Raw genomic sequence first — 26,899 nt, forward strand, 5'->3', positions numbered from 1 at the left:
GGGGCGGCCGCGATGCTCCAGGGCGGCCGTGATGCCCCAGGGTGGCTGCGATGCCCCAGGGTGGCCGCGATGCCCCGGGGCGGCCGCGATGCTCCGGGGCGGCCGTGATGCCCCAGGGTGGCTGCGATGCCCCAGGGTGGCCGTGATGCCCCGGGGCAGCCGCGATGCCCCGGGGCGGCCGCGATGCCCCAGGGTGGCTGCGATGCCCCGGGGCGGCCGCCCGCCGCGGCCTTTCTGCAGCCGGCTCCCGGAGCGCTGCCCTGCGTAAACTCGGAACCAAAGCGTCTCAGATCAAGAACCCGGCCGCTCTTCAGGTTTGAGGGGATGAGTACATTTTTCTGGCCTAAATAGACGTATAAGTAGCTGGGAGGAGAGTGAAAGTTCCTGGGCTTTCTATGAAAGTGAATGGAAATAAGGCTCTGAAGGCAGAAGCGGCAATGCCATATGCGTCTCCCACCAGCTCTCGCTGCTTTTGYGGGGCCGTCTGACTTCAGCGCTGGCACGGCAGGCAGACAGTGGCGTTAGCTAATTTGGCTCTGTCTGGTGCTAAACATGAATATGAATTAGAGACAAGTGCCTGAGCTCTCATACTGACTTTTGTTTAGCTGTTAATTTGTTTGGATGTTAATGTGCCACATGCACATAAGTAAGCCCAATTAGGTTTGTAAATGCTTATTTTCTTCTCATAGCTTCTAAAAATTGAAGCTTTGTTTTGTGTTAGAAGCTATTTTATTTTGTTTAAAATGTTTTGYTTTTGTTTTATTTTGTTTAAAATGATAGGATGTATAAAAACATCCAAGATTTCAAATTCAGTGGGTCGCTGCATTATGGTGTTCCTACTCTTAAATAAATAAGTGATGTATTACTCTAACTACAGTCCTGGTCTGATATTTGCACTTGGTAGTGCCATAGCTAACAACTGTATTAAGTGCGAAGGTTGAGATTTTGCAAAGATTTCCTTTTAAATGAGTAATTACAGCTTGGATTAACTCCTGGTCTGGAGTGGGGAAATTTTTTAATTCTTTCCTCAAGCACTTACAAGGCTTTGCTTCTGAAAGCTTTCTGAAATGCTGAAGTACTGATCAGCATTGACTATCCTGGTACTTCACAAAGCCAAGGCAGGTGCTGACTGTCCTCACGAAGCTTATCCTGTGGCCTTCTTACGCAGACSGTGCGCTTGCTAAAGAAACACTGTTCGGAAAAGGTGGAACCTGAAAAGGAAATATGCTGGATCCTGTAGGCATTAACTTCGTATTTTACTGTTTTATGAATATTTTATTTGCAAATACTTTGCTCTTGCTGCCTAATACAGGCTTGTACATCAAGCCTGCTTTGCCTACTGAAAGAAGTCTGTGAGTTGGCCATTTGAATACTATTCTAAAGCTCAGTGAAATTCCAGTGTCTTAAGAATTATCCCTGGTTTTGAACCTGTTATCTAAATGTAACCTCTAGACCTTTCAAAATCCAGCCATCATTTCTGTATAGGTTTGGTTAAAATATAAAAATTTATGTATATTGAATGAAATTCATTTGGTGGACTGGCTCTGAGTAAAGTACATGCACTGATGTGTATCTTCTGCAGCTGAAATAAGGAAACTTTAGAAAAATTTAGTGGTACTGGCATTCATTGCTCACAAAAAACACTAATCATAACAACACATTAAATGCCAACCTCCTGACTCAGCAACAGATACTAAAATAGAAATTATGCTACATTTCTCCAGAGAAAATGCAATGCTAAATGATTGTTAATTTATTGGGTAGCAGTTCAGTTTCTGCTGTACTATAAAAAACATGGAAGATAAAGTTTCAAGTTTAGATGTTCATATCTTAGTGGTGTTGTTTTATTTAGAGTCGGTTTATTTAGGCTCCAAAACTAGCTGATGTGGGAGCCGGCACAGAGCCGGTGTACCCCTACGACTGCCGAAGAGCAAACCAAAGCGGCCGTGCTCTGGGGAGGCCGGAGGACGCTGTAAATGCTCCGTTATGCTAAGTGTTTGTTTTTCAATATGTTCAACTCAACAGAATATTTGAAATGTTGAAAGACAGGGTGCGTTAGGATTTCAGCCAGCCTCCAAACCTCACATGGCCTTTTTATTCATTGCTAGCGTGTTATTCCACTTCAGACAGTTGGGGAGCGAGCTGGTTCGTTAACAGGAGCAGCACCGCTTTGGCATGCTGGTCTGTAACCGTCCACCACGTACTGTGCAGAACGCAGAAATCACATAAATACTGTTTTTCCCAATTTGAAATCCACTAAAATACTTAGAGCAGAATGTTCCGGGGAGCCAAATCTCCTTCCCTCTTACAGGACGCGTGCGAGCTCCAAGGTGGCTTGCTGCTTTTGACAGGTTTTAACAGCGGACGGAAATGGCGTGAGTAAATGCCTCGGCCGTGCCTGGAACTGCGGTATTCCTGTCTCGTACGATCCGGTTCTCTTCCCTAGCTAACACATCTTACTATCACAGCAGTTTTATCTGTTTTTCCTTTTAGTTCTCTTTCTGGTGATACTATATTTGCKCTTCCTTAAATATTAGAAGCAAATCACAGATACCTGTACATATTTGTGCCTGAGTGAGTGGAAGCTTATAAAGTGACTCTTATCTATGTTATTAAATCTTTAATTACTTTTATAACTAAACTACACCTAAATTATTTCTGAGTTTCTAAAATATACGGCTATTTCCAGTCCAAGGTTTATATTAGCTAGTTCAAGCTCTAATAGCAGCTGGTGAAGCTGTAATATTTTATGCAGTGATACCTGTGTCACATTTCATGCCAATTATTATGTCCTAAGAGGTTCAGTTATATGAAATTTTATCTACAATGAGCTTGTGCTACCTAGCTTTTAAATTCAGTATCACTGGGCAGAATTCTAGGTTCTTGCATCAGGCAATGTGCCTTTTAAYGGTTAAAACATTCCGAAGAGGGGGGAAAAAATCCTCGACAGAATGAAAAATATTTTAGATACAGCTTTTGGATGATGTCCAGTTTCTACATTAAAAATGCTTTCCAACACCAGACGAAGCCTGAATCATAACGACTCATTTAATACCATGTGCTCTCTGAAAAGAAAATGAGATCAGTAGTTAAATGAAATGCCCACAGAGCCTGGGCATGGTGCACAAGATCAATAAAGATGATAATGCAGAGAGGTGGGAGGACACTAAACTGGTCTGTTACTTAAGATTTATTTTGTCTTCCCATATCTTTCAGAGTGCTCTATGGAAACAAGATCACAGAGATTCCCCAGGGCCTTTTTGATGATCTTGTGTCTCTGCAGCTGCTGTGAGTATGATCCCTTCCTTTTCTTTATTTTGCAGACTAGATAGATTTACAGATTTTTCAGCTTCTGGTTTTAATATAATCATCCTTCCACTGAAAACTCTGCGGGACAAGCTAATCTGTTGTTTTTTATGTCAGGCAACAGGGAGGCAAGGACTGAAAAATAGAAGGTGCCAATAGTTTTATAGCTCAGTGCTTGTAACAGATAATAGACACAGAGGAGTGAAGTTTAAGGAGGAAATGGGAGACTCAGTGAAGTCCAAGAAAGGAAATTTGGTCACATTTGGCTGATGTAAGGGTGGGGATACTATTTGATTGTTTTTACAGATTTAGCATGTGTGGTTGGATGTCTAGGTCCTTCAGGGCTACTGTGTTGCAAGTACTGCATATTGAAGCAAAATGGCAGTATTAAAGGTCTTACTGTTAGCAGCCATACTTGTTTCCTTATTTTTATTGTGCCAAATGTGGCTTAGTTGGAATAGAAATGATTTCAGAATATATTTGTGTATTCAAGTATTTTATGCCGTGTGTGACTTAACACACAGTTGAGATTAGGATAAGCTATATGCTCAGATACTCTTCGGTATTTATTAATGTAGCATAAAAAATGTCCTAAGCCAAATATGAAATRCCAAATTTCATTTACTCTTTGTTTCCATAATCAAACCGGAGAGCAGTAACTCCTTTTATGAGAAGAAAATCAGCTACTATTTTAGCCAGTCAGTAGAGGGAGCAGAAGTGAATTGAGTTTAACCTGTATTCTTAATGTTCTGTTTATCATCGCAGATTATACACTTGGAAAGAGAGGGCAATGTATGAAATTAATTTGTATTGGCTTATATTGCACGTGTGCACACACACACACACACACACAAAACCCCAAAGCAATAAATGATATAAAATATATAATGAAAATGTAGGTTTTAGACATACTATTTTAAGTCTTTCTGACTGTTGTGACACAACCAAAATTGAAAATCCAGAAGTTCATGATTACCATTCAATGTGTGTTGCTGTGTTTGCTGTCTTTGCTGCAGCTTGCTAGCCTTATACACTATACAAATTAAACATAGATTTAGATTACAAGTCTGTGATCAGAGCCAAAGAACTAAAATTATTATAAAATAGTTGATGTTGCTCTACATGTTGAGCCAGTGGACTCTTCAGATGTGCAATTTAGCCATAAGATCTTAATTGCAAACATGGGCTGCCCTTCCCTAGAGAAAGACAAGCAAGAGCACATATGGCTTGGCTGTGACAAGCCTTGAGCTGAGACGGTGGCAAGCTGTTCATCCCCTCCTGCAGACAGCCAATTATTTTGCTCTGGCCTTTTGCACGCACTTTTCCTGGCAACTCCTTTCCTCTCTCCTGTCCTATACCCGACAAGTTTGATACTGCTCCAGTGGCTTCATAGCCCAGCCTGTGCACTAGGAGAAGGCAGTATATTTAGGGGGGAGTTGGTTTACCATGCATGAGAATAATCAGCATGAAAGCTTGTAGAAGCTGGGACTTGGTACGTGTTGTGTTCAGTTCAGTGAAGAAGCTGCAAGCAAACAGCAAAAACTCAGCTCATTACTTTGACTTCTGAGAAAGAAACTGTATGAAAAAAAATCTGAGTTTTTTTCTAAAATATTTTACAATTACAAGTTTGAAGTGATACACAGTCGTTCTGGCTAACTCAGGAAACTTTGCAGGTGGGATCTTCCCCAGTAGAAAAAATAGTGAACKGTCCTCTGGAGGCATCAGTGACTTTTTGAAAGTATTTGGAATGCAAAGTAGCTTTTGGCAAGGATAATGTGGAGTGATCATGCTTTAAACACAAACAAATGTCTGCACACTTTTCAGATCATAGATCTGAAGCAGCTATTATGGGATTGCTTGTAGTATTTTAATGGATAACTAAAACACAAATGGCATCCATTGGTTTTAGACCTGCTGTTGAACAGTTGGAAAAGTGCCCTGTGATTAGATCTAATTTAGTGTTCAGTGGGCTCTAGATTGGATTTCTTCTTATTAGTCTGGAGACACACTGATAAGATGGCTCTGATTAAAGTATCCTGGTAGCCAGTATAATTTTCTAAGCTTGAGCTGAAGCATTTTTGAAAATATATTGGTATGATGGTAAAGCAGTAGACACTGTCAGGAAAGAAAAGGAGTGATTGTGGGTCCTGTATAAAAGTGTTGAGATTTTATTTAGAAAGAAATACATTACTAGGAAATTGCAGAGCAGATAATATTGTTATTTACTGCTTTAGATAAGACTCACCACAGTTTCTCAGAAGTCATCCTTTTGTTTAAATATCCTGTCATAATATAGGCCTGGATTAATCCACCTTTACTCAGGCAGAATTATTCTGTGCAAGTGCTTTACGTCTGCAGGCAGTACCATTAACATCAGAAACACTATAGCTGGGTAAAATAAAGTAATATTCAGCTCAGGCATGACAGCATCTTAAACTGTCCCATTTGTCTCTGGTGTTTGGGAGATGATGAAACAGAACAGRTTTTAGGGCACCTGGCCAGCATCAGAATCCCACGTTACTGTCAGATAACTCTAAGGTGGAGAGGTCAAAAATAAATGAGATAGGAAAATAACCAGACATGATTTTCTTTTTATTATTTTAACCCAACTGGGGTGAATTTAAAATGTAGTTTCTGAAGTCTTCGTTATAATTAGCTTTCTTGAATAGCTAACGTTCCCCGAATAATACATGTARTTCCCTGCAAATAACCACATAATTGGATTTCTGTTAATTTGCTCRTTTAACAAATCTTACTTCTTCCTAAATCTGCAATTGTAACTAGCACAGCAGCAAAAGTTATTGCCCAAGTCCACCTGCATATCTGTTCTGGGGAACAGAATCTTTTCTTGGACCGCATCATCTTCCTCATCCAGTGTGAAGTTTTCAGGAGAGAGGACGCTAGGAAGCTGCAGTAGCTGTGCCATCTCCCGAGCATGCAGCAGTCACACATTCTTCTTTTCAGCAGGCTGGATCAAATGTCTTCTGAGAATTTCAGTTGATTTAGATTTTAGGGAGCAATCCTGTTTCCAGAAAGGGGTAACTAGAGTCTGATCTTTTTTCCAGAAAGCTATGACTTTCACTTCATTGCTACAGTAGTCCCTCCAAGCTGTGGAATAGCAGTTGCTTAATTCTCCTGGTTTGTCTTRCTTGCATCAGAATATTGGAAGAATGGAAAGTCCTTCGTTTTATGGTGGATGTTTTCCTGTGAACATTAACAGCAGTCAGTTTGAATGCATATCCTGGAGGCCTTAAACTAAACTTTGTCTAGAAGCTGGAACAAATGCAAATGTCTTACTCATCTGTCTTTCGAGTCTCCTGGCCCCCCTGAGCGTAGCAAGCTCTGTGCTGACGCTGTGCGGGGGGCAGATTTTAACTTAGCTCAGCTCTTTTTGGCCACCCTTTGACAGATAAACCTGATGGTTGGTGGCTTGMTCCCCAGGAAGCCAGTGTGCAGAGCCAGCTTGCAGTGAAACAGAGATTCAAGGAGCTCAAGCCAGTGAACTGCAGATAATGGGCACCACATTTGTTCACCAGTATTTTCCATGTCTAAGTAATGCACTTTCCTCTGTGCAACCATATTAAAACAAACATTCTGAGAGCCTTTTTATTACAGTTAAACATTGTATGCTTCGTAATGCTCTGTTTCCTGGAACCCAAAGATATCATAAAATCTCTAATATTTTAAGAGATTATACAGCAAAATAATATAGGAGGATATAGCCTCATTTTTCAAATGTCTGACAAGTATCAATTTTCAATAAATCTTTTTCCTTGAGGAGATTTATTTTTGCATAGTTACTAATCATGCAAGTGCCTGGGCTTGTTGATCTTATATCTTATGATTGAGATCACCATGGTTAGCTGGGCAAGCTTTGAGGACGAGAAAGAATCCATAGAGTGGACTGTGTTTTGATGTTGCTAGAAGTAAGTAAGTATACTCATGGARTGCGTATAATTTGAAAGCAGAGGTGTGTTGTATTCCTCTTCCTCATAAACTTAAGCCACAAGCTTACAGCTTTCTCCTTTTCCTTATGTGTATAAAGCTTTGATCATTAGAGAAAACTCAGCACGTGCATTGAGGTGGGAAAAAGACCAGTAATCATAACAGTGCCCAGGTACTTGACAGAAAACTTCAAAAGTGATGAAGAATTAAACTTCCAGTTTAAAATCTAACCTTGGTTAGAATTGGAATGAGATCTAATATCTTCTACWCCGACTGACGTCTATTTAAAACAGAACTGGGTGAAGAGGCAAGTTTTCTGTGTGTGCTTTCACAAACCAGTGCTATTATCAGACTTCCCAAGACTCAWCCAGTGCAATTTTGGTTTGGATGATTCTTCTTACCTGCCAGCTCTACTTCGGTTCATAGTGAGATAGTTGGTCTTCCATATCTCTTCCAGAGAGATTACTTAGAAAATAATTCCATGGCAGGTTTGTCAAGCCTGAAGTGTTTGTGCTGATTTGTAATTCTAAACCAAAATCCACTACTTAAGAGCTTAGAATAGTATCTGCCAAATATTCATTGTGTACTTCTAGAGCTTGTTAAAAGCTCAAAGCAAATCCAGTGAAGCRCAAAGCCATGCAAAATATTTAAGAAAGGAAGACATACAAAATGACTTTAAAGAATGTACATCAATTCCAGTATTTTTATATTATATACATAATGCTATTATATATATACTAGCATTAAATAGTTGTACAAAATGTTGTATAAATACCAGAATACAAAAAAGTCAGTTTTCCATTTCCAAGCCCTTTACAATACAGTAGTCTTTCTACATAGTGATCTTTAGGTGATATGTAATGTAATGTTCCATAAAATTTTTCATTTTTGTCATGGATAAGAGACAAMGGGCATAAAATAAGAGAGATTTCAACCGGATATAAGGAGAAACATTTTCACAGTGACAACGGTCAAGCAGTGGAACAAGTTGCCCAGAGAGGTTGTGCTGTCTCTGTCTTTGGAGGTTTCAAGCCAGACTCAATAAAGCCCTGAGCAAACCAGTCCAACCTCAGAGCTCACCTTGTTTTGGGCAGTCCAGMAGGACTAGGGACCTCTTGAAGTCCCTTCCATCCTGAATTATCCTGTGAGCCTATAAGATAAAGCAAATATCTGCATTAAATATCTCTAAATGGTCCTGCTTTGAGCAGGRTTCAGACTAGATGACTTCCAGGAGTTCCCTTCCGACCTATGTGATTTTGTGTTTCTGAATTCCTAGCAAAATGATGTACAGGAGCTTTTCCCATGATCACTCAAAATGCTGCTGGCTGCAGCAGAGATCCAATGCGACCCTGGTCCCTCTATTCCAGGACAGTCCTGCTTAATAGCTTTAGAACTATTTTCAAGCTGTTTGCCTCGAGCTTTTTTTCCTTCAGATTTCTGCATTTCTGCTGCTGTTGTGATATTACTAAACTCAATAACTGCTGTTAAAGTGAGGGAGCAGCATCTGCCAGAYGCAGAAATACGATTACAGTCAAGCTCTAATGAAAGACTGCAACAGTGTCTGCCTTTTCTGTGTCACTCCTGTAATCCATCTGCATGCCACTTCCCAAAACAACCACTAGTTTGTACGTCAGTGTGTAATTCATTAGCTCTTCTGACGCCAGTGCACTAAGCTGGGCTCACCTGGCAGTGACTGTCCTGGTCGTTATTGCACAAGAAACGGGCTCTGAAGTTGAGGAAAAAGCATTTGTTCCCTTGTGCATGTGAATTATTACGTGGTTATCTGAAACAAACTGTGACCTTTTCTGCAGTTGTAAGTTGGACAATGTTGACATTTGAATAAGAGGAATCCAGATGCTGTGACAACACGTGCTTACAGCTCACCAGGTAGCAACACAAGTATCTCAGGAGCGTTCTGTGGATATTGTTCAAGGGAGTTGCGATTTYTTGGATGAGGAATGAAATGAGGCCTTTAAAATCTCTCCAAACTAGGACTGTCAGACTGTGCTTTTTGACTCATTATTCAGCTCATGAGTTTTCTGTTKTAATTTAGTGTGAATAAATTAGTCATTGCCATCATCATCACCCAGTTTCTTGAACACGGAGAAACACTTGAAGCTGGTTCAAGGGAGCATGGTGATAAGTTCGCACTGGGTGTTATCAACTGGAGCGCTGACACACTCTTCGGTGGTCAGTCACTAGAAAATGTGAGTTTTAGGAAATGCCTAAACATCCTGATGCAGTGAGCAGCAGCCAGATTGCCCCCCCCCCCATCCCTCCAGACCATTCTGAGATGTTCCTGGGCCCTAATGTAGTTGCTTTGCCAAGAAGGAGGCAGGAGCACACACCGCTCTGCCACTAGTCGGGGCTCGTCGCCACTGCTGAGCAGCTCTTCRCAGGAGGTGGCACTTGCCGTGATGCCTTTCAGCTCTTCTCCTGTTAATCAGCATGCTAAAGCAAAACACAACTCTGAATTCCTCACAAATTTCATGAGAAAGTGCTGGAAAACCCATGCAATTTGTTGACTTGTCAGAATTCTAAGTCCTAAGGAGTGGTTTCTCCCAATAGGGCCTTTGAATGTAGTCAAAGACTTTGGCTACTGATATCCAGTAGAAGTAATATATGTTCAATTTAAGTTTTGCTCTTACCCATGCAAATAACTGCAGTTCCTTCTTCCTTGCAATTCTCCTGTGTATTTTAGTTCTGCCTTTTTCTAGCCAGTTTTCGTTTTCCCAGGAGAGTCTGGCCCATGGGATATACCAGTCAGTTCAGGGGCTGTTGGACATTTTAATTCTCCTTGTGTTATCATTGTTGTCATAAGGCAAAGCTGGTGGAAAGGACAGAGCAGTTTTCCAGTGGCTCTGTGCAGCTTTCCTCCCTGACGCATCCCTTTGGCTTGCTAATGTACCTGCGATGATTTCTGGTCCATCGTATAGCAACAGAAATCAACCTGCAGTCTCTGGAGTGCGCTAGGGTTGCTAGGCTGCTATTTCAGTCCCTGAGTTATGTAGCTATTTGCTGATGGTTTGATTGCTTGACTTCACTGAGCTGAAAATACAAACACTGCTAAGGGCAAAAGCCATTTCAACATCCCCATTTGCTCTTAAAAAAACAATTTTTTCAATCATTTTGTTTTTGGAGTTCAAAATATTATTTAAATGTTAATCACTTGAAACTGTGCTTGGGCATATAATTCAATTATGGGACCATCTTAATTATGCAGATGGCACTTAGGAGCATCTGATACAATTACTGTGCCAATTCAGCACACGTTCTTTCAAAGGGCTTAGCTGAAGCACATTATTATTTCAATGTGTGTGGACAAATTCGCTCTTTCAGGAAATGGGATCATGGAATTGTAATAYGGCTCCGCTCTGCACGTTGCTCACAACGGCGTGTAAACCGCAATGTCTTTAACCGCTCTCCTGTACTCTGTGGTGGTCTTTGCCTCGCAAGAGATTCCTTCATGGTTTTAACATATCCAGAGGGATGAAAAAGGAGACTTGAGTTAATAATCCATCATCCCTCTGGGTAGCATGCGGTTTTATTTCTGCTTGAATTTTTATCTGCCTTTAAATGCCGCGGCACATCTGGAAGCCCTACGTAAATCTTACTCAATCAAGCTGATAACAAAAAAGAAAAATTAGTGGAAATAACTTTCACCATAAGTTGGTGCAAAAGAATCACCATGTAAGTCTTACTAAAATAAGACTGGAATTTTAATGTTGTCCTTTCTTTTAGCATGAGTCTAATGAGAATGAACCTTTAGTCTGTTTTACAGCATGTTTAAGCAAGATCAGCATTTCAGATTGCTACAATAGATCTGTTTCTTTCATCTGCCTTTGTGTTAATTTAGATCAATTTTTATCTCATCACTTTTAACTGTATGCAAGGCCAGCCTTATATGCCTAATTAATAATTATCTGCCATTAGCAGGACTGTGACAGTTGAGAAGAATTTAACAAAGAACTGGAATTTGCATCAGATGCAATATCCAGAGTGGATATTCTACAATAACCAGGAGGTTTAAAGGGGATATAAATGTTAATGCTTCTAGCCAAAGRTCATCCTCTAGCTTTCAGTGAGTAGGAAGAAAACTTCTCAGAGGGTGGTTTATCCTGGTTTCTCACAGCTTTTCATTTTATTTTTTTTTCTGTCTCACTAATTCTGATCGGAAATAGAATATTAAAATATCTCATGGTCCGTCCAGTCTGGCCGTATCTTTTGAGCTCGCTTACTATCTGTCCTCTTTAGATTTAGGTATTGTGCATATATTGTATAGATGACCTGCATACTCCTCCCACTTCTAAACAGTGTGCACAAGCACTTGCCTATTACAAATTACTTTGCCTCATGCTTCAGCAGAGAGGGTGCCTGTGTATCTAGGACTGTACATAGGGTYGCTCTCCTTGGTTTTGTATTTTAACTCTTATGGAAGTGTCTCTGATGATATCACCATGAATGGAAATGGAGTAGAAATAGTCATAGAAAATTTATGCCAGGAAGACTTGCCCCACTACAAATTCTAGTTCCTAGTGTTGGGTGTATTCATGTTTTGTAGAAACAGATCAGAGAAGGACTTCAAATCCTGAGTGTTCCCTGCAGTCCTAGGTGAGCTTTGGGCTGAGCACTTACTCACTGCAGTCAGTGGTGGCTGGACGTCAGGCCCGCTGTCTGCCCTGGGCTGAGCAGCATCTGCRCAGCACGGCTTTGCTATGTGTACGGTTTTTAAGCATCGCACACATGCCTGTTGTCCACATGCGTGAAAGCGACAGTTGTTCGGTTGTAGATTTTCTTATTACCGAGAGTATTTCCATTTTGGCTTTATGCTTTGTTACAAGTGCTGCTTGCAACATAAATAATTATTATTTATGTATTTATTTATTGCTACTGTCTAGCAAAATAGATCACAGCACTTCTTTCATTTCAGTTTACTTGCTGTATAACTTAGCCAGTTACCAAATCTCCATCGTGGAACAACCCATCCAAGTTAGAAAGCATTACTTAAAACAATGTGGGGCTAATACACGAGGACAGGGAGTAGAAACTGAAGGATTTGCAACATTAAGTGCATGTTCAGGGATATTGCGCAAAACTCAGTAGTTGATGCTGCCTTCTAATGCCTGGTTAGCCTATGCTTTATAGATAAGACCCAAGCTTGAAAGAGAAATGCATAATGCATGAGCACTGAGAGAGAATGGATATTGCTTTGGCTTGGACATATGAACAGCTATAGAAGCAAGTACTGAAAGATGACATTGCTATTGGAGCAAAATCTCAGCTGTCTAATGCATTGGAGGAAATATTCATAGATCCTAATGTGAAAATTACCCAGTAACTTCTAGTAGAGTCAGCAAAAGTATGAATTAGGTGCCACATAATTACCAGTCACAAAAATATAAATTATAGAGAGGTCATACTAGTGCTGTTTATGATTTCATAAAATGAAAAAAAATACAAAACTTCATTTATTCATCATTATCTTTTATGGACCTTCTCTTATAAAAGCATCAAACTGCTTTTTCCATGACATATCAAAAAATACAAGTGAATTAACAGTGACTTTTCTGGTGGAGAGGTGAGTTCTGCTGTGACACTCTTTCTTTCCAAAGAGTTACATTCTCGATGTCCTTGAGAAAAGGACTCTACCCAGCAATGCATCCATCTCTTACATATCTCAATTACTGTAGCCTTTAGTGCAGTAATAGGACTCTGCCAAAATGAAGGTGGGACCCAGAGCTGTAACGGAGTGTACAATGATCCAAAGGATTCCAGGATAGGAATGATGGGACGGTATGCAGGGAAGCACTACCTCAAGGGCTCTTTCTGGAGCAAAAGAACAGCAACATCTGCAGCTAACAAGCACACGTCTCTTACTTGATAGGTTTCCCTGTTGTCTGTAGGGTTACGTGCGCGAGTTGTGGAAAATGGAAACTCCCTATGCTATTAGGGCCTGTTTAAGATCTTATATTGGCTTGCTGGGGAGTGAAGATCCCTTTTCCAACTACAAAAACATTTGCCTTCTGATTTATTTTTAGTGTGGCACCCTGCAGAGGACCTGACAAGCCACTCTGTAGCAATATAAAACCCTTTCTCTCACTGTAGTCATTTCCTACCTATTTTCCTTCCAAGTGGTAAATAACRCGTATGTGGATGACAATGAAAATTTATGTATGCTCCTGTCTGATAGTCTCAGAGAGAGATCTGGGTTGCTATTGGGACTATATATACTTGGCACAGTCGATAGGACCCTGGCTGGATGACATAAGAGATCTTCCATTAGTACTGTCCAAGATTTTATGACTGACTAATTAAATTGTATTGACTGGTCATTGTGTAGATGTGCAGAATGAAAAAAGGATGCTAAAATGCCTTTGTGCTGCTCTTCTGTCTTGTGCTGCACAGGATTCTGGTGTAATTGGGACGAAGTAGGTTCATTGAATTGCAGGATAAGTGAGGTTGGAAGGGTCATCAGGTGGTCGCTAGCTAAGGCAACTGGAGAGCTTTTGCTCAAAGCAGGGCCAACAGTGAGGACTGACCAGGTTGCTCAGGATTTTATCCAGTCTGATCTTGAAAACCTCCAAGTCTGGAGACTGCACAACCTTTCTGGGTGGCCTGATTCACTGCTTGCAACCTTGCCTTTCGGTAGGTTTTGGTCCCGATCCTATGTTCCTCTCTTTTGTTCTCTCAAGAGAATCACATTTTCTCTCCTTCCCTTGTAGAATTAACTCTGCATGCTTAGCACAAAATCTGAAACTTCAGAAATGTCATTTAGACTTGAGACAACTGCTGGTAGAGAAAGTTGAAAGAAGGTTCATCTCATTATGGAGTGTGYATGTGTATATGTATGGAGCAGCGAGGCGGGGAGTATTTACCATTCTTGCATATATTCAACTTCCAAGGGAAGAACATATTATCTGAAGACTTCTCTGAAAATGTGTGTGGAATTTTGAAGAAATCTAGGAGGTTGTGCATTAAAAAAAAAAAAAAATCCTTTGATGTATTTCAAGCTAGCTAGAACTGTTATATGTCTGCCTATTCCCTTGGCTTTGAAAGCACTAGTGTTGACTATGGTATTTTCATTTTTTTAATGTAGCAGGCAAATGAATGCTTTCAAATGTGGGGTGGCTTTGGTTGACTGGGCTAATATTTTGTTGATTTAACCCCAAAGTTCAGTCTGTCTATATTTGATTATTGCAAGATTAATGAATTATAAACCTTTCCTGTGTTTTCAGGCTTCTCAATGCCAATAAGATCAACTGCCTGAGGGTAAACACGTTCCAAGGTCTGCATAATCTCAAACTGCTATCTCTTTATGACAACAAACTGCAGACCATCAGCAAGGGCCTCTTTGCACCTCTCCGATCGATCCAGACTCTGTGAGTATTCAGGCATATCACAAATGACAGCTCTCCCTTTTTCCCCAAAGATGTTTCCTGTCTTTGCAAAGGCTTTGTRTCTGATATTAAGGCAATTTAGAAGGGACCTCAAGGCAGTAGCCCCTCCTTTTCTGACAGAAAGAAAAGGAGCAAGGAAAAGAGAAATATTGCATAAATTCAGCACAGTCACATATTGCTACATTCTGCCTTTTAGAAATATAGATGTCATAAGTGTATTAAACTCCCCTAATAATTCATTCATGTTGTTCATTAGGAAGATAATATGTGAATTTGGCTCTGTGCAATATATGAACAGCAAACTCTGTTTAAAACATTGCCTAATGGTTTTTAATGAGCTGGTGAGTCAGTATTCCTGCTCTCTGGGGCTGAGTCCAACTGTACAGTTCATGACTTCTGAAACTACATTTCAGCTGCCATTCCACTTAGGGGAAATGATGCATTGTATGATTTGATTCATTAAGAAAATCCACTAAACATTTTCTGAGAATCTTTGAATTGGAAGCATTAGGAGTAGGAGAAGAGGAATCAGAAAGAAAATTGGAAGCAAAAGTACAGAAATGACTTGATACTTCACAGAGTAAGGTTTCATCCTAAAGCTGTGAGAAGAAAGAAAATAAGATAATAGTAATGCTTCAAAACTGTAGTTGGCAGCCTGATAGGAACAAAAACAAGAAACAATGCCTTCATCTGGTATTTTGTGCATGTATTTATATATGTTTCTGTAAATGCATTTATATATAAACCTCCTTGCATTTGTTTATGTAGTAAGCAAATAATACATATATATATATATATATATATGTATGTATACACACACACGCACGCACACTTATGTTTTAATAGTGGAAATGCACTGCCTGAATGATTTTTTAAATGTTTTAATATCTGAAAAATGAGTTAGTAGGGATGATGTCTAGCAGCATGCTACCTGCTACCTCCTGAGGATGCCACAAGCACAACCTTAATTTGCCATAGAAATCTGGATATCTTGCTGCAAAGAGTTAAGACATTGGAATAATCATTTCTCTAATGTGTAAACAGGTCTGTTTTGTAAGTGTACATGCAGGTATTCTCCCCCGTCACATACCTATGCTTTCCTGCAACAGCAGTCTTTAGCTTCTTCTAGCAATATACGCRTGTGCATAGATACACAGTACATACTTCCATACATATTCGCACACACACAAGCAAGGGATATAAAAAAAGTTCCTTTACAGAGGTGCTCAAGATTCACCAAGTTAAGCAACAGGTGACACCCTTTAAGGTATACAAATTTCTTCTTGGTTTCCATGGGGTTTTATTGGCAGCAGTGGTGTCCATTACTTAGAAAGGACTTCAGACTTGTTGCTTCCCACTAAGACACTTTTTCTTGAAATGTTTTGATTCATTCTCCCGTTTCTCCCATCTCTATGATACTCAAAGTGATTGCCATTTTTCTGCCTTTTCCTAGAGCAACAGAACCAATCCCTCTCCTGTGTCATATGCTGTGTGTTTTGTTTGTTCTGTGGACCTTTCACTCCAGCAATGGCTTTACTCTGCTCCAATAGTAATCTTTAGCTTGTTCAGGCACTTTCTGCTATGCATGCTTTTGCTTCCCAGTCCTTGACAGCCCTGGCCCTGTTATATTTTATATATATTCTGTTAAGTGACAGTTCTTAAATATAACTGCAAATAAAAGAGAAGTTTTATGGAGGTGAGAAAAATGCATGAATAATTAGAGAAAAGAGCTCTTTGGAGGGTATACCTTTACATCTCTGTCCAAAATCAAATTTAAGCATCTGTCTTTTTCCAGTTTTCCTAGCTAATGGAGGGCCCATGGAGGGCCCTGAAGCTAAAGGGATTGATGCAAGTTCTCTTAGCTGAGATCAAAATCTGATTCTGAAAGAGACCTGCTGCAGTGCTCAACTTTGTCAAACAGAAAGAATCATAACAACAGCAGGAAAATGCTATTTTACTCTGAAATGTTCCAGAGGACTTTATTGATAAAATCTAAATATCCAGTTAAAAACTTTGCTACAATGTGTTTTTCCAATTTGTGGGCATATGTCCTGCAAATGCTGGGGAGTGGATAGATTCAAGCTCTACTTTGCGTGAGCAGTTTATTCTGAAAAAGAAAAATTTCTGATCCAGGAGGAAATACCTATATGGGGAATTCTGTTAGGCATGATGCGTATATACAAGCATAAATTTCACTCTTGAGGGAAGAGCTCTGTATCATTTCTGACTTTGCCCATTGTTCCAAGGCACTTTACTTATCCACAGTCTGGTCCCTTGGAAACTGAGCTTGCCAATGAAATGTCTTTTAAACCAGAATACGAAACGATCTCTCAGGTCAGGTGCATTTCTCTCCCAGTGCATCATGCCAAGCTCTCAGAAGAAAACACTGGACTTTGTAGATGGGAGATGTGTGTCCTTTAAAGCAGGTTTGCTATATTAATTTTTGTTTCCTCTGTGAAAGGACTTGCGGCAGGCTTAATGAGCTACGAAATGTGATAGCTCGCAGAATTCTCCCATTCATGCGCAGCTCCGCGTGGTTTCCGCCAGGCCTGGGTTTTTGGACGCTTATTCAATTACTCGACTCTTCAGGTTTACGTTTGTGAAAAACAGTGATGGAGTACAGTGTCACAGGTCACTTCTGATTAAACATCCCATCCTTCTCACAGACATTTAGCTCAGAATCCATTTGTGTGCGACTGCCATTTGAAGTGGCTGGCTGATTACCTGCAGGATAATCCGATAGAAACCAGCGGCGCTCGATGCAGCAGTCCGCGTCGCCTTGCCAACAAACGCATCAGCCAGATCAAGAGCAAGAAGTTCCGCTGCTCAGGTAATTCATTTATCCAGGCTGTACTGCACTTTCAATTCAGAAATAAGCAGGTCCAGGGAGCCTGCTAATCGAATCTGCAGGACAGTGTTTGCTTTAATGGATATTATGGAGCATCTTTTAAAATTAAATTTGGAAAATTGAGTTAGTTCCCCAGAAAACCAATTACCTGATGGATTAAAAARAGAGGCAGTCTATAGCTGTCTTTCTTCTGTGTCTCTCTTAAAGAAATAAAAACAAAGAGAAGAGAAAAGGTTATGATATTTAATTTTGAAAGAATTGCTAGCTTTTAAAATGTCTAAGGAAAAGAGTGGATGTGTATGAATCCATGCAGCAAATGTCATATTTTGGAGGGGTGGAAGTCAAATGGATCTTCATGCAATTTGTATTCTCCACAACTCTCCGTGACCTGAATGAGAGCTGAGCTCCAGCAAGTTCTCACACCTAAAAGGCTGAGAACAGTCTGGGCTGGACTTCTAAAGAGCTAGCACGGGCACTTCTGACCTAGCACCCAGGCCAAGCTGGCGCTGGGGGGATGAGGGGAGTTCCTGTACTTTGGTAGATTTTTGCTCTCCATAACTATTGTGTATTAATTCAAGTAAAACTGCTATTGAAGTTGGTGAGATTTTCGTCTTTAGCAAGTTTTGAATCAACACTTATATTCTAGTTTGGTCAGAAGATTTTGTGTTCTTAGCTAGATGGAAACATTACCTAGTAATGAGCAAAGCAGCCTAAACACCTCTTTCTCAACCCTAACCCTTTATTTATGGTCTAGCTATCAATAAAAGGTCATTTATTGCCTTTTACAGCACAACTGAGCAGACTGCTTCTTCATGTGTTTTTTCTATTGGTTGCATTTCAGATTACTGCATTTCAGGTATGCTGTAAAGACAAGCAGGTTTCAGTGAGAAAATCTATTAGTGTGTATTGAGAAGAAAAATGACTGTTATTGATGGAGTGTCTTGCAGTGTTTCTGTAAAAATTGCTGTGATTTTTGTCCTTTCCTTCTGAAAAAAAAAATACCATGATTAGTTGTGTTCCTGGTGGTAAAAGGCTGATGACACTAGATGGGGATGCAGCGCGGAACTGAACGGCAGCAGCCCAAAACAAGCCATTGTGCTTTGTGTGTCTCTGCAGACAGTGTGCTGAGCTAAACCTTCTCTTTATGAGGAAAATAAAATAAAGATAACTTCATTTGCAGACAGGTCTTGGGCATGCTTGTTAAAGTCTTCAATCATTTGTTACTCAGGCCACAGAATTTCTAAACAAAATTGAAATTATGATATACTTTTATCTAGGTTTTTGATTTGTGTCCATTATAGTAACAAGATAATTAGTCAGTAATATTCATATTTAAAAAAATTTGAAATGAAAATGCATAAATAGAAAAGAAAGTGCACTGCAGAAACAGATTGTTATAAATCTGTCTATTTGCCATTGCTATTTCTTCTACTTTTATTAATACGTTAGAGAAATTAATGTGTTACGTATGTGTATGTATGTCTTGAATAGGCTATTGGCTCTTGGATAAGGCAAACACCATCTGATATCATTTATGAAAGGTCATAGCTAAAAGGGCTGCAATGCAAAACACTGTACCTGGTGATTTGGAGAATAATATTTTGTGTGAGTTCTTATCTTGGAGGCCCTTTCCTTAAGGGTTTAGGCCGTTTCTTCCTTGCTATCCAGTTCTAGGAGTATATCAAAACCACATGGAAAAGGTATAAACCTGACTTATGAAGGAAGAGGGCAGGGATTGTGCAGCCTCAGAACAAAGATTTCAGCTGGATGAAAACGAACTCTATTCAAAAGCTCAGTAGAGAAGTAGTCCTTGCTTGTAAAATTTCCAGATGGTGATGAGACACACCAAACTCGACTCATTGTCTACTCACATGAAATGGGCAACTTTGAATGGCTTGGAAGGATCTTGGTGTGTGAATCARTGCAGAGACCAGACATCAAGTCATTGGTTCATTGGTCACCTGTTCTGCTCAGGTTGTCCCTTTGAATCCTGGCTGTTTCAAACTTGGCAAATTTAGCAGGAATTTTCCATGTTTTCATTTTGAGGAATATGTTTCATCCCAGGATTTAACACAGTAGATCTGTGTGCAGAGAAGTCCATGAGGTAAGAGTCTTCGTCATTCAGAGTGGGACTCCTGAGCGGTGCTTTGCATTACCCAGGGATGACCCTGCACGATCACGTGGCGGTGACAGTGCTCAGTAACTTGGCAGTGTCTTTGCTAATTGTGAGATTCTCCTCATCTAATTCTTTTGTACAGTGTGTGACAAAATGATTTTTATTGAAAATCCTTTTGTAAATGTATGCATCTTTGCTCAGAGGGTTTGTATTTCAGTGTCCTGATACTTTCATGTAGTTGCTTAATACATTTAGTACATTTTAAAGGTCATAAAGTTTGTTCTGTGGGGAAAAAAAACCCTCTATGAGTGTGATGGGGGGTTCATTAAAGAATGAATATGAGGCTTTTTATGTTGAACTTGTCTTTGGCCTTCTGAGAAGTGATGAGGATACAAAGAGAATCTGAGATGTGTGGGAGGAGAGGTATGCAGCCAGTGGCAAGATCACAACCAAGAGTTGTTCCACTTAGGTGAACCTGACACTCCAACATCAAGGAGAGGACCAGTTTGGAAGTCATAAAATCCTCTTAAGTTCTTCTGAAACAATGTATATGTTTTCCATATTCATTTGGATTCTGTAAAACATCACAAAGGAGACTTGCAGGAAGGACATGGCATGAGAAAAAGTGTGATCATTCAGTAAATTAAGAGACATGGGGAAGCACTTTTAGTACAAGTGCAAGCGAGAGGAGCTGTAAACAGGAATGGGGAAGGAAAGTAGAGATGTTTGAAGTTTCATCAGGCTATTTGAAATGGTAGAGGGACATCAGGAATGCATCGTCAGGAATACACATTCAGACATGCAGGTGGGCTAAAAGAGCTGTATTCAATGAATTAAATGAAACTGGAAGGACAAAATTATGCAGTATTGTAAAAAATATATAGAAAACTTTTTTCTTTTTCATATTTTTTCCTTTAGTTTTTAACCCTAGCTCCCTGTCATCCTTTTGGATAGTCCTTAGCTGGAAGAACATTCCTTCTTTTTCAAATTCATCAAGGCACTTTTCTCGGATTCTGTTTCCTCTCTGAACCCAATGACTTGAGCTTTTACTGATAGTGATGAAGCAACATCTGCAAAGGTTATGAGTCATCATAGGGTGGAGATTCTATGCAACTGGTAAATAATATACATAATTCTTTTTAAAAGGAGAATTGGAAGCATTATACCATGAAATGAAGGAACAGCAGGGAAAGGGATGTGTTTTTGCCTGAGGCTGTGAGACAGGCAGAGCTTTTGGATGTACTGTTTACTATGTTTAAGCATCAAATTACAATGGATGCTGATTTCTTGTGGGTTTTTACCTTCCATTTAGCGTGATGAACCAAAATAATAATAAACTACCCCCTTGCTCAACCCTCCCTCCAAATATAGAATCTGAGACTAGAAAAGACTTTTCTTGAAAGAAAAACAAAGGGAATGGGACTAACTCTTTATCTTCTGTTTACAGAATGGAAATACTGTCATTTTCCGTAGCAACAGTAAAATCCTGATGATGATTTTCTTTTTGGCTGCATCTGCCTGCTATGACCAGGGATCCAACAGGACTTGCCAGTCTTACATCCCTGGAGGCTCCTGTTATTAGGAATAGAGGAAAAAAGAACAATAAAAGTCTTCTGCCCAGCAGCATTTGATTAAGTCCACTACACAGCCGTTTTGTTTTCTAAAGCAGCACTGGGCTTTAGGAGGAAGGGAGAGGACTCCAGGAGCAGATTGTGTTGTCTCCGTGGTAGCGTATTGTCACTTCGAGAGTTGACAGGATCCTTGATTGCTGTGCAACACTTTATGAGCTTTTACAGAGGGCTGTCCTTATATTCAGGAGTCTTCTTTTCCCCACTGTAATATGCTTGCATTTTTCAGTATATTGTGTATTTGAAAGCGATGAACGATCTACCTGCCGTACCTCCACAGATCTTTCTGACAGTGATCAAAGCATATGTATATCTACGAGTATCACATCATCGAAGCTTTTCTCTTCTAGCTCTTAGAAATAAGAAGTAGGTTCCTACTGAAGCCCTAAAAAGTAAAGCTGTCTTATTGCTTCCTCTTGCATTGGGGCATATAYTTGATCTGACTGACTTTAATTAGCTGCTTCAGTGCCCGAGAGTGCTGTACAACTCAAAGCACCTCAAATAATAGCAAGAGGACAATGAAGCATCTGCCTGTGCAATTCTGTCCTTTTTGGACACTGCCTCTGGGTTAACCCAAATCAAAGTCAGCCTCTGTGATACATGTGGAAAATAAATCCAGAATGTGCATGCTGAGGGCTAGTGTCATACCTCTTGTGTTATCCCCTGTTACTAGATAGCAGAGCAACAGAGTATGCAGCTGTTATATGTTCAGTCATAGTTTTCAAAGGTATTGATAAAACCTCTTCTTACAAGTCACGGTTTTCCTAGTAGTTCCTCACTTGTCTTCTCCAGTCTCTATGTTCATACATGTTCACCCTTCTTTGTTTACTGTCTAGTTTGCAACAGAGTTCCTATTGCTTGTGATCTCTTAAACTTTCCTCTTAAACTCTTTTCTGCGTTGTCTTGGCCTTAGAACTACAGAATTGTAATGGACAGAGCATTTCCAGTGACAAGAAGGGGACTATACATCAAGACTTTTTGTCCAGTCCCAAAGGCAGTTCACGTTCCCTGCAGCTTGGTCTCCCTAGGTTATTTCGTTCCCTGAAGTCAGTGGCATGTAAAAATAAAATATAAGTTCTGTGAGCTCTCAAAATGAAAGGTGCAATATATTGTTACTGTGTGTGAGAGACTTTTAAAATATGTATTTCTACTTTTTTTCTTTACCGAAGGAGACAGAGACTCAACAAAAGTTCCTTCAGAGGCTATTTGGATAAGTGTTTGTTGTGCATAAAGATAATTCTCGTTGAATGAGAGGTTATTTAACAGCAAAAAAATTGCCTGCAGATTAAATCCTCATTTGAATTCATAGTTATAAAACTAAAGTTTTCACTGTACACTGTAACTGAGGATATTTGAACTTTGATTTACATGAAGTCTTTTTCTGAAGTTAGTCATTAATGCAATGTGACTGTTAGGACTTATATAATAATAGAGCTAAATTCCTTTGTACTGTAGAAATGTTCCAGTTGAAAAAGTAATTTGGCTGCACTGTGTGCCAATTATAGCCCTTCATTTCTTGGAAATCTTTGATAGSTGCTCAGATGGTTATGTGCTTAACTCATGCCAGTCACACTAACCCTTCACCAGCTTGTGATGAACAATATGATGAAGTTTTCCTGCGCTGCAAGGCATGAAGGAGAGGCATGGAAAGAGAGAATGGAAGCCATTTCAACCAAGGAAGCAAAAGTCAAACTTGGGCTATATGGGTCTGCTTGGCAGAAAACAGAATTCTTAATAAGAAAACTAAAGTTTATTTTCAGACTGTTCTTCATCTTGTCTGTAAGTTGAGATAGTCCTCAAAAAACTAAGCAGTTGAAGGGCTTTGTTACCAGCCAACATCCTTATTCACAGTTATGGTAAAGAGGCAATGAATGGAGGGAGCGTGAATGTTGAGTCACRGATGCATCCATATCACTGCGGCGTCTAGCTAATGTAGCTGTCCCCGAGCCTCTAAAGGGCCATGTAGAGAGCAGTATAGATTCCTCATTYGAGATCTCAGTTGTCCTCTGGAGGTGCCTTTGTTAGCTATGGAAGAAAGCTGAGTGTTAGAAATAATTTTAACTCAGACACCTCAAAAAACAAGACGGGATGAAGTTAGTTCTCTTCCCTCTCTGAAGTGGTCCCTTCTGGTGGGTTTAAGTTGGGAGGGAAAGGGGTGAAATCACATTGCTATTGCATGTGTTGAGCTTAAACTGAGGAACATTCACCAGAGATGCAAATTTAGCACTTTGCTGTGGGTGTASAGGTCACTTGAGTAGGAAAAGAAAATAATGGGTGAGACATTGACATGAAGAAAGCTGGACAGCTACAGCCAGTGCAAGAACGTTCAAGTCTGCAACTGGACAATAAATTTTCATTTGAGACTGAAACAGTCTCCTGAGGTGTTACAGTCTGATGGTACAGTTAGAAATTGGGACCCATATAAAAATTTTTAGCAAACTGCAGATTCAAGGACAGATAACCAAACAGATCTCTGACTACCAGAGCTGAATCAATATCAGCACCAAATCATACAATTTTGTGTGGTTATAGAATGTATCTACATTTTTTTTTAATCAGAACTGGCAAATACCTGGGGATATTCGTATTCCTTTTTCAACATGTTTTTGCAAACATTTATGTAGAATGGTCCTTATATACAACAAAAGACTTAGGAATTTTTTTTTTGAAGTGTAATTTACTGTGCCTAGAACAGAATATTATGCTTCCCTTGTTTTTCTCCTCTGCCAAAAATAAAGAAGAAGAAAAAGAAAAGCTATATGCCTTCACATTTTTTGCAATAGTCTGCAATAAGCAGAAAAGCCAAAATGTGCCTTTGCAGTATCTCACCTCYCATGTATTCATGGAGTATAAATTAGGGTTTTGGCAGACTTTTCTTTATGCACTGGTACCTCTTGTTCATTGTTGATTAGCTTAGGCAGTTACTGAGAGCAGTGTTTAATTAGTGCAGCAGAGGAAAAGAGACTTGTTCAAAATAATCTCTAGAGATTTCTCAGGAAGATGTTTGCAGGGCTGTGACCAAACTTGTTCTTAGTAAGACTGAAAGAGTTCGTTGACACTGAAATTACTGAGTTTATTATGGAGATTCTACTTAATACTGAAAATCACTATATGTAATAAAAGCCTTTGGAAGATATGAACTATCTCATTGCTTAACAGAGTACCACGGAGGAATTTATTCCAAAGCCAGAACTGATGCATTATTAAATTATTGGTAGGAATACTAGTTATATTTGTAATTTCTAAGTAAGTGAGGTATGGATTCCAGGTTCTTGCATACTTTGAATCAGTCGTGAAAGAAAATTAATATAATTTTTGGCATTTTACATGAGTCATGCAAGAAAATTAATAATCCAATTTTTGCATCARTGAGGACTCTGACTAGTTTGGCAGCTTTTGGGGGAAAAGGTTTATTATGTTAAGCTCCCCTAAAATACTGCTGTAGTTCCTTCCTTAGAGAATGTAAAGATTGAAAGTAACTCAAATTGTCTTATTTTTTGTGCTGTAAGCATGCAAACCCACAGTATGAGGTAACTAACTTAGCTCTCTACTTGGTTACTGGCATTCCTGAGTAATTTGCATGTTGATTTTCTGCAAAATTATACTGATTCATAACAAGATGGTAAAGTAGAGCCTCTTACTCTGTCTTCTGTCATCTCCATTCAAGTGCTCCCCTTGTTCTCTCTGTAGATAAAGAATAGTCTGCCTGATACTGACTTTTTTCTTTTGGCAGTGCAAACCCCTTACTAAGGAAAGTGGCATTTTTTTCAGGCACAAGCACTGACCTTCACTGAAGTCCAGCAAAATGTTCCAATTAGTTTGTAGGACAATCAACTTTCTCCCTCTTTCCCTTCGCCTGYAAGTAGGTTGGAAATGTGACTTTCAAAAGCGCTCTCCTCTGGCCTAGCTGTGCAGATATTAAAGTCAATGGGAGTTTTATTTCAGTGGGAGCTGTCAAGCGAAAACTAAATGCCCTACTTTGTATGCCAAAGATGCAGGGATGAGTTACAAGGAGTAAAGCTATGTGAAGTAATCTAGGATATAGGAGAGGGAGAATGCTTCCATCAGCAAATGATGTGCAAAACTCAACAGCTATTACACCGAGAAAGAGCAATGACAAAATACTTCTGTTTGCCTTAAGTATGTCTTTAGTAGCATGTGTTTTCTACAGTGTTTTAAAGTGCAGTTAAGAAAAAAGAAAAACAAAAGCAATGGTAATTRTAGATCATCAGTGTGAGTGCCACCAGCATGATAGGCTGGTGGGACTTTCAGGGGAGCATTTATGGCCAAAGTTTGGCTATTGGCTCAAACTGCACTGTTAATAGTATGAGCTGTGGTATTTGTAAGACCAGCTTTTTAAAGAATGGGGAAAACCAAAACGGCATTTATGCTGAAAGGAGACACCAGGAGAGAGTAAGCAGCTAGTCAAGAGCAGCACTGATCAAGCATTTCATGTGTAGTGGAAGTTGCACATGCTTCGTGGAGGGAGCTTTTAGCAGGCCTTTGGTAGTGTTTTCTACCACAGTAGCTCTGTCTTGGCAGTCACCCGGGCTCTGTTCCTGTACACTAACCCCAGTTGTGCTGCAGAGTGTTCCCGCGRCCCCAGTGCACAGGATGGCCTCCTGTGTCCAGCACCTCTTTGCATGGGTGGAGTGGAGAGCAGCTCTCGGTGAAACCTTCAGCTTGTGCTTCTCCATGCTGCTTCCTCTCAACGCTCTTCTCTCTCTAGCGCTGCCTAACTCTGACTCTGGCTGTTCGTGGGGTTTTCCTTTGTGCTTGATCTAACCATGTGGTAGAACAATTCAAATGGAACATGGTTCTGTCAAGCACCATGGAAGGCTGCATACTCCTGCCGCATGGCATGCTGGGATACTGCTGCTGTTCTCACACGCATCGAAAGGTGAGCGATTCCCCTTTTCTTGCAGGACGAGTGGAAAAGGCGATGTGTGCTGCTTAACCAGGCCCCCGGGCGCCTGTGGGACACCAGGGGAAGCCCAGTGACTAGTGGTGTTTGGAAGAGACTTTCCAAGGGGMTTGCATGCGGAATAACCACTTCCAAATAATTACTCTGTTTAATTGCTGTTAGATTCAACAAGTTAGACAACCTGTTGATCATTTCARTTCAGCTTCAAAGTAAATTCCAGCCATACCTACAGAGCTGACAAATCATTTTTGTGTAACTACATTAGAAAAAAGAGCTGAATCTCTCTGTTTTGAGCCGTTGTATGAGCCCTTCTGCTCAGGGTACCCTTCAAATGCTGTTTGGTGTAAGGATGTGCTTGCTACTGAACTTGACCTGGGAAGTGAGTAAAGCAGTCTTAACATGCTGCCGTTTAACTGCAAAGACATATACTGCAAAAGAGCTTCAGGAAGGTCTACTTAGCATTGGCTCATACCTCTTGAACCAACATGGGTAACATGGCCCTATATGAAAACAAGATCATCCAGGAGTTACCCAACACAAAACTGAGTCAATGTGCCCAGCCCTGTGCTTTCTGGATTTAGCATTGCCTCTCTTTTCCCCTGTCTGAAGTAGAGGTAATTACGCCTAATTTATAAAGCATTTTGAGAGCCTCACACAGAAGTTTTCTTACAGGGAATTACTGTCTGTCCATGCAGCATTGTTACCTATCTATTGTGGAGCCATCAGAAGGACATC

The 26,899-nt window shown here is 40.1% G+C and overlaps 1 protein-coding gene across 2 annotated transcripts in view; it reads left to right on the plus strand.

Moving 5' to 3' along the window:
• SLIT3 (slit guidance ligand 3) overlaps positions 1-26,899 on the plus strand; it is a 469,515-nt gene that overhangs the window by 324,219 nt on the left and 118,397 nt on the right. For both annotated transcript variants that reach the window (XM_085299580.1, XM_085299581.1), the window contains 3 exons: positions 3,217-3,288; positions 14,487-14,630; positions 17,315-17,478. In XM_085299580.1, the coding sequence (XP_085155706.1) occupies positions 3,217-3,288; positions 14,487-14,630; positions 17,315-17,478 (380 nt within the window). The remainder of the gene's footprint in view (positions 1-3,216; positions 3,289-14,486; positions 14,631-17,314; positions 17,479-26,899) is intronic.

The sequence above is a fragment of the Rhea americana genome, unplaced genomic scaffold (genome assembly GCF_003343005.1).
Source record: "Rhea americana isolate MKP2758 unplaced genomic scaffold, rheAme1 scaffold_150, whole genome shotgun sequence".
Classification (NCBI taxonomy): domain Eukaryota; kingdom Metazoa; phylum Chordata; class Aves; order Rheiformes; family Rheidae; genus Rhea; species Rhea americana.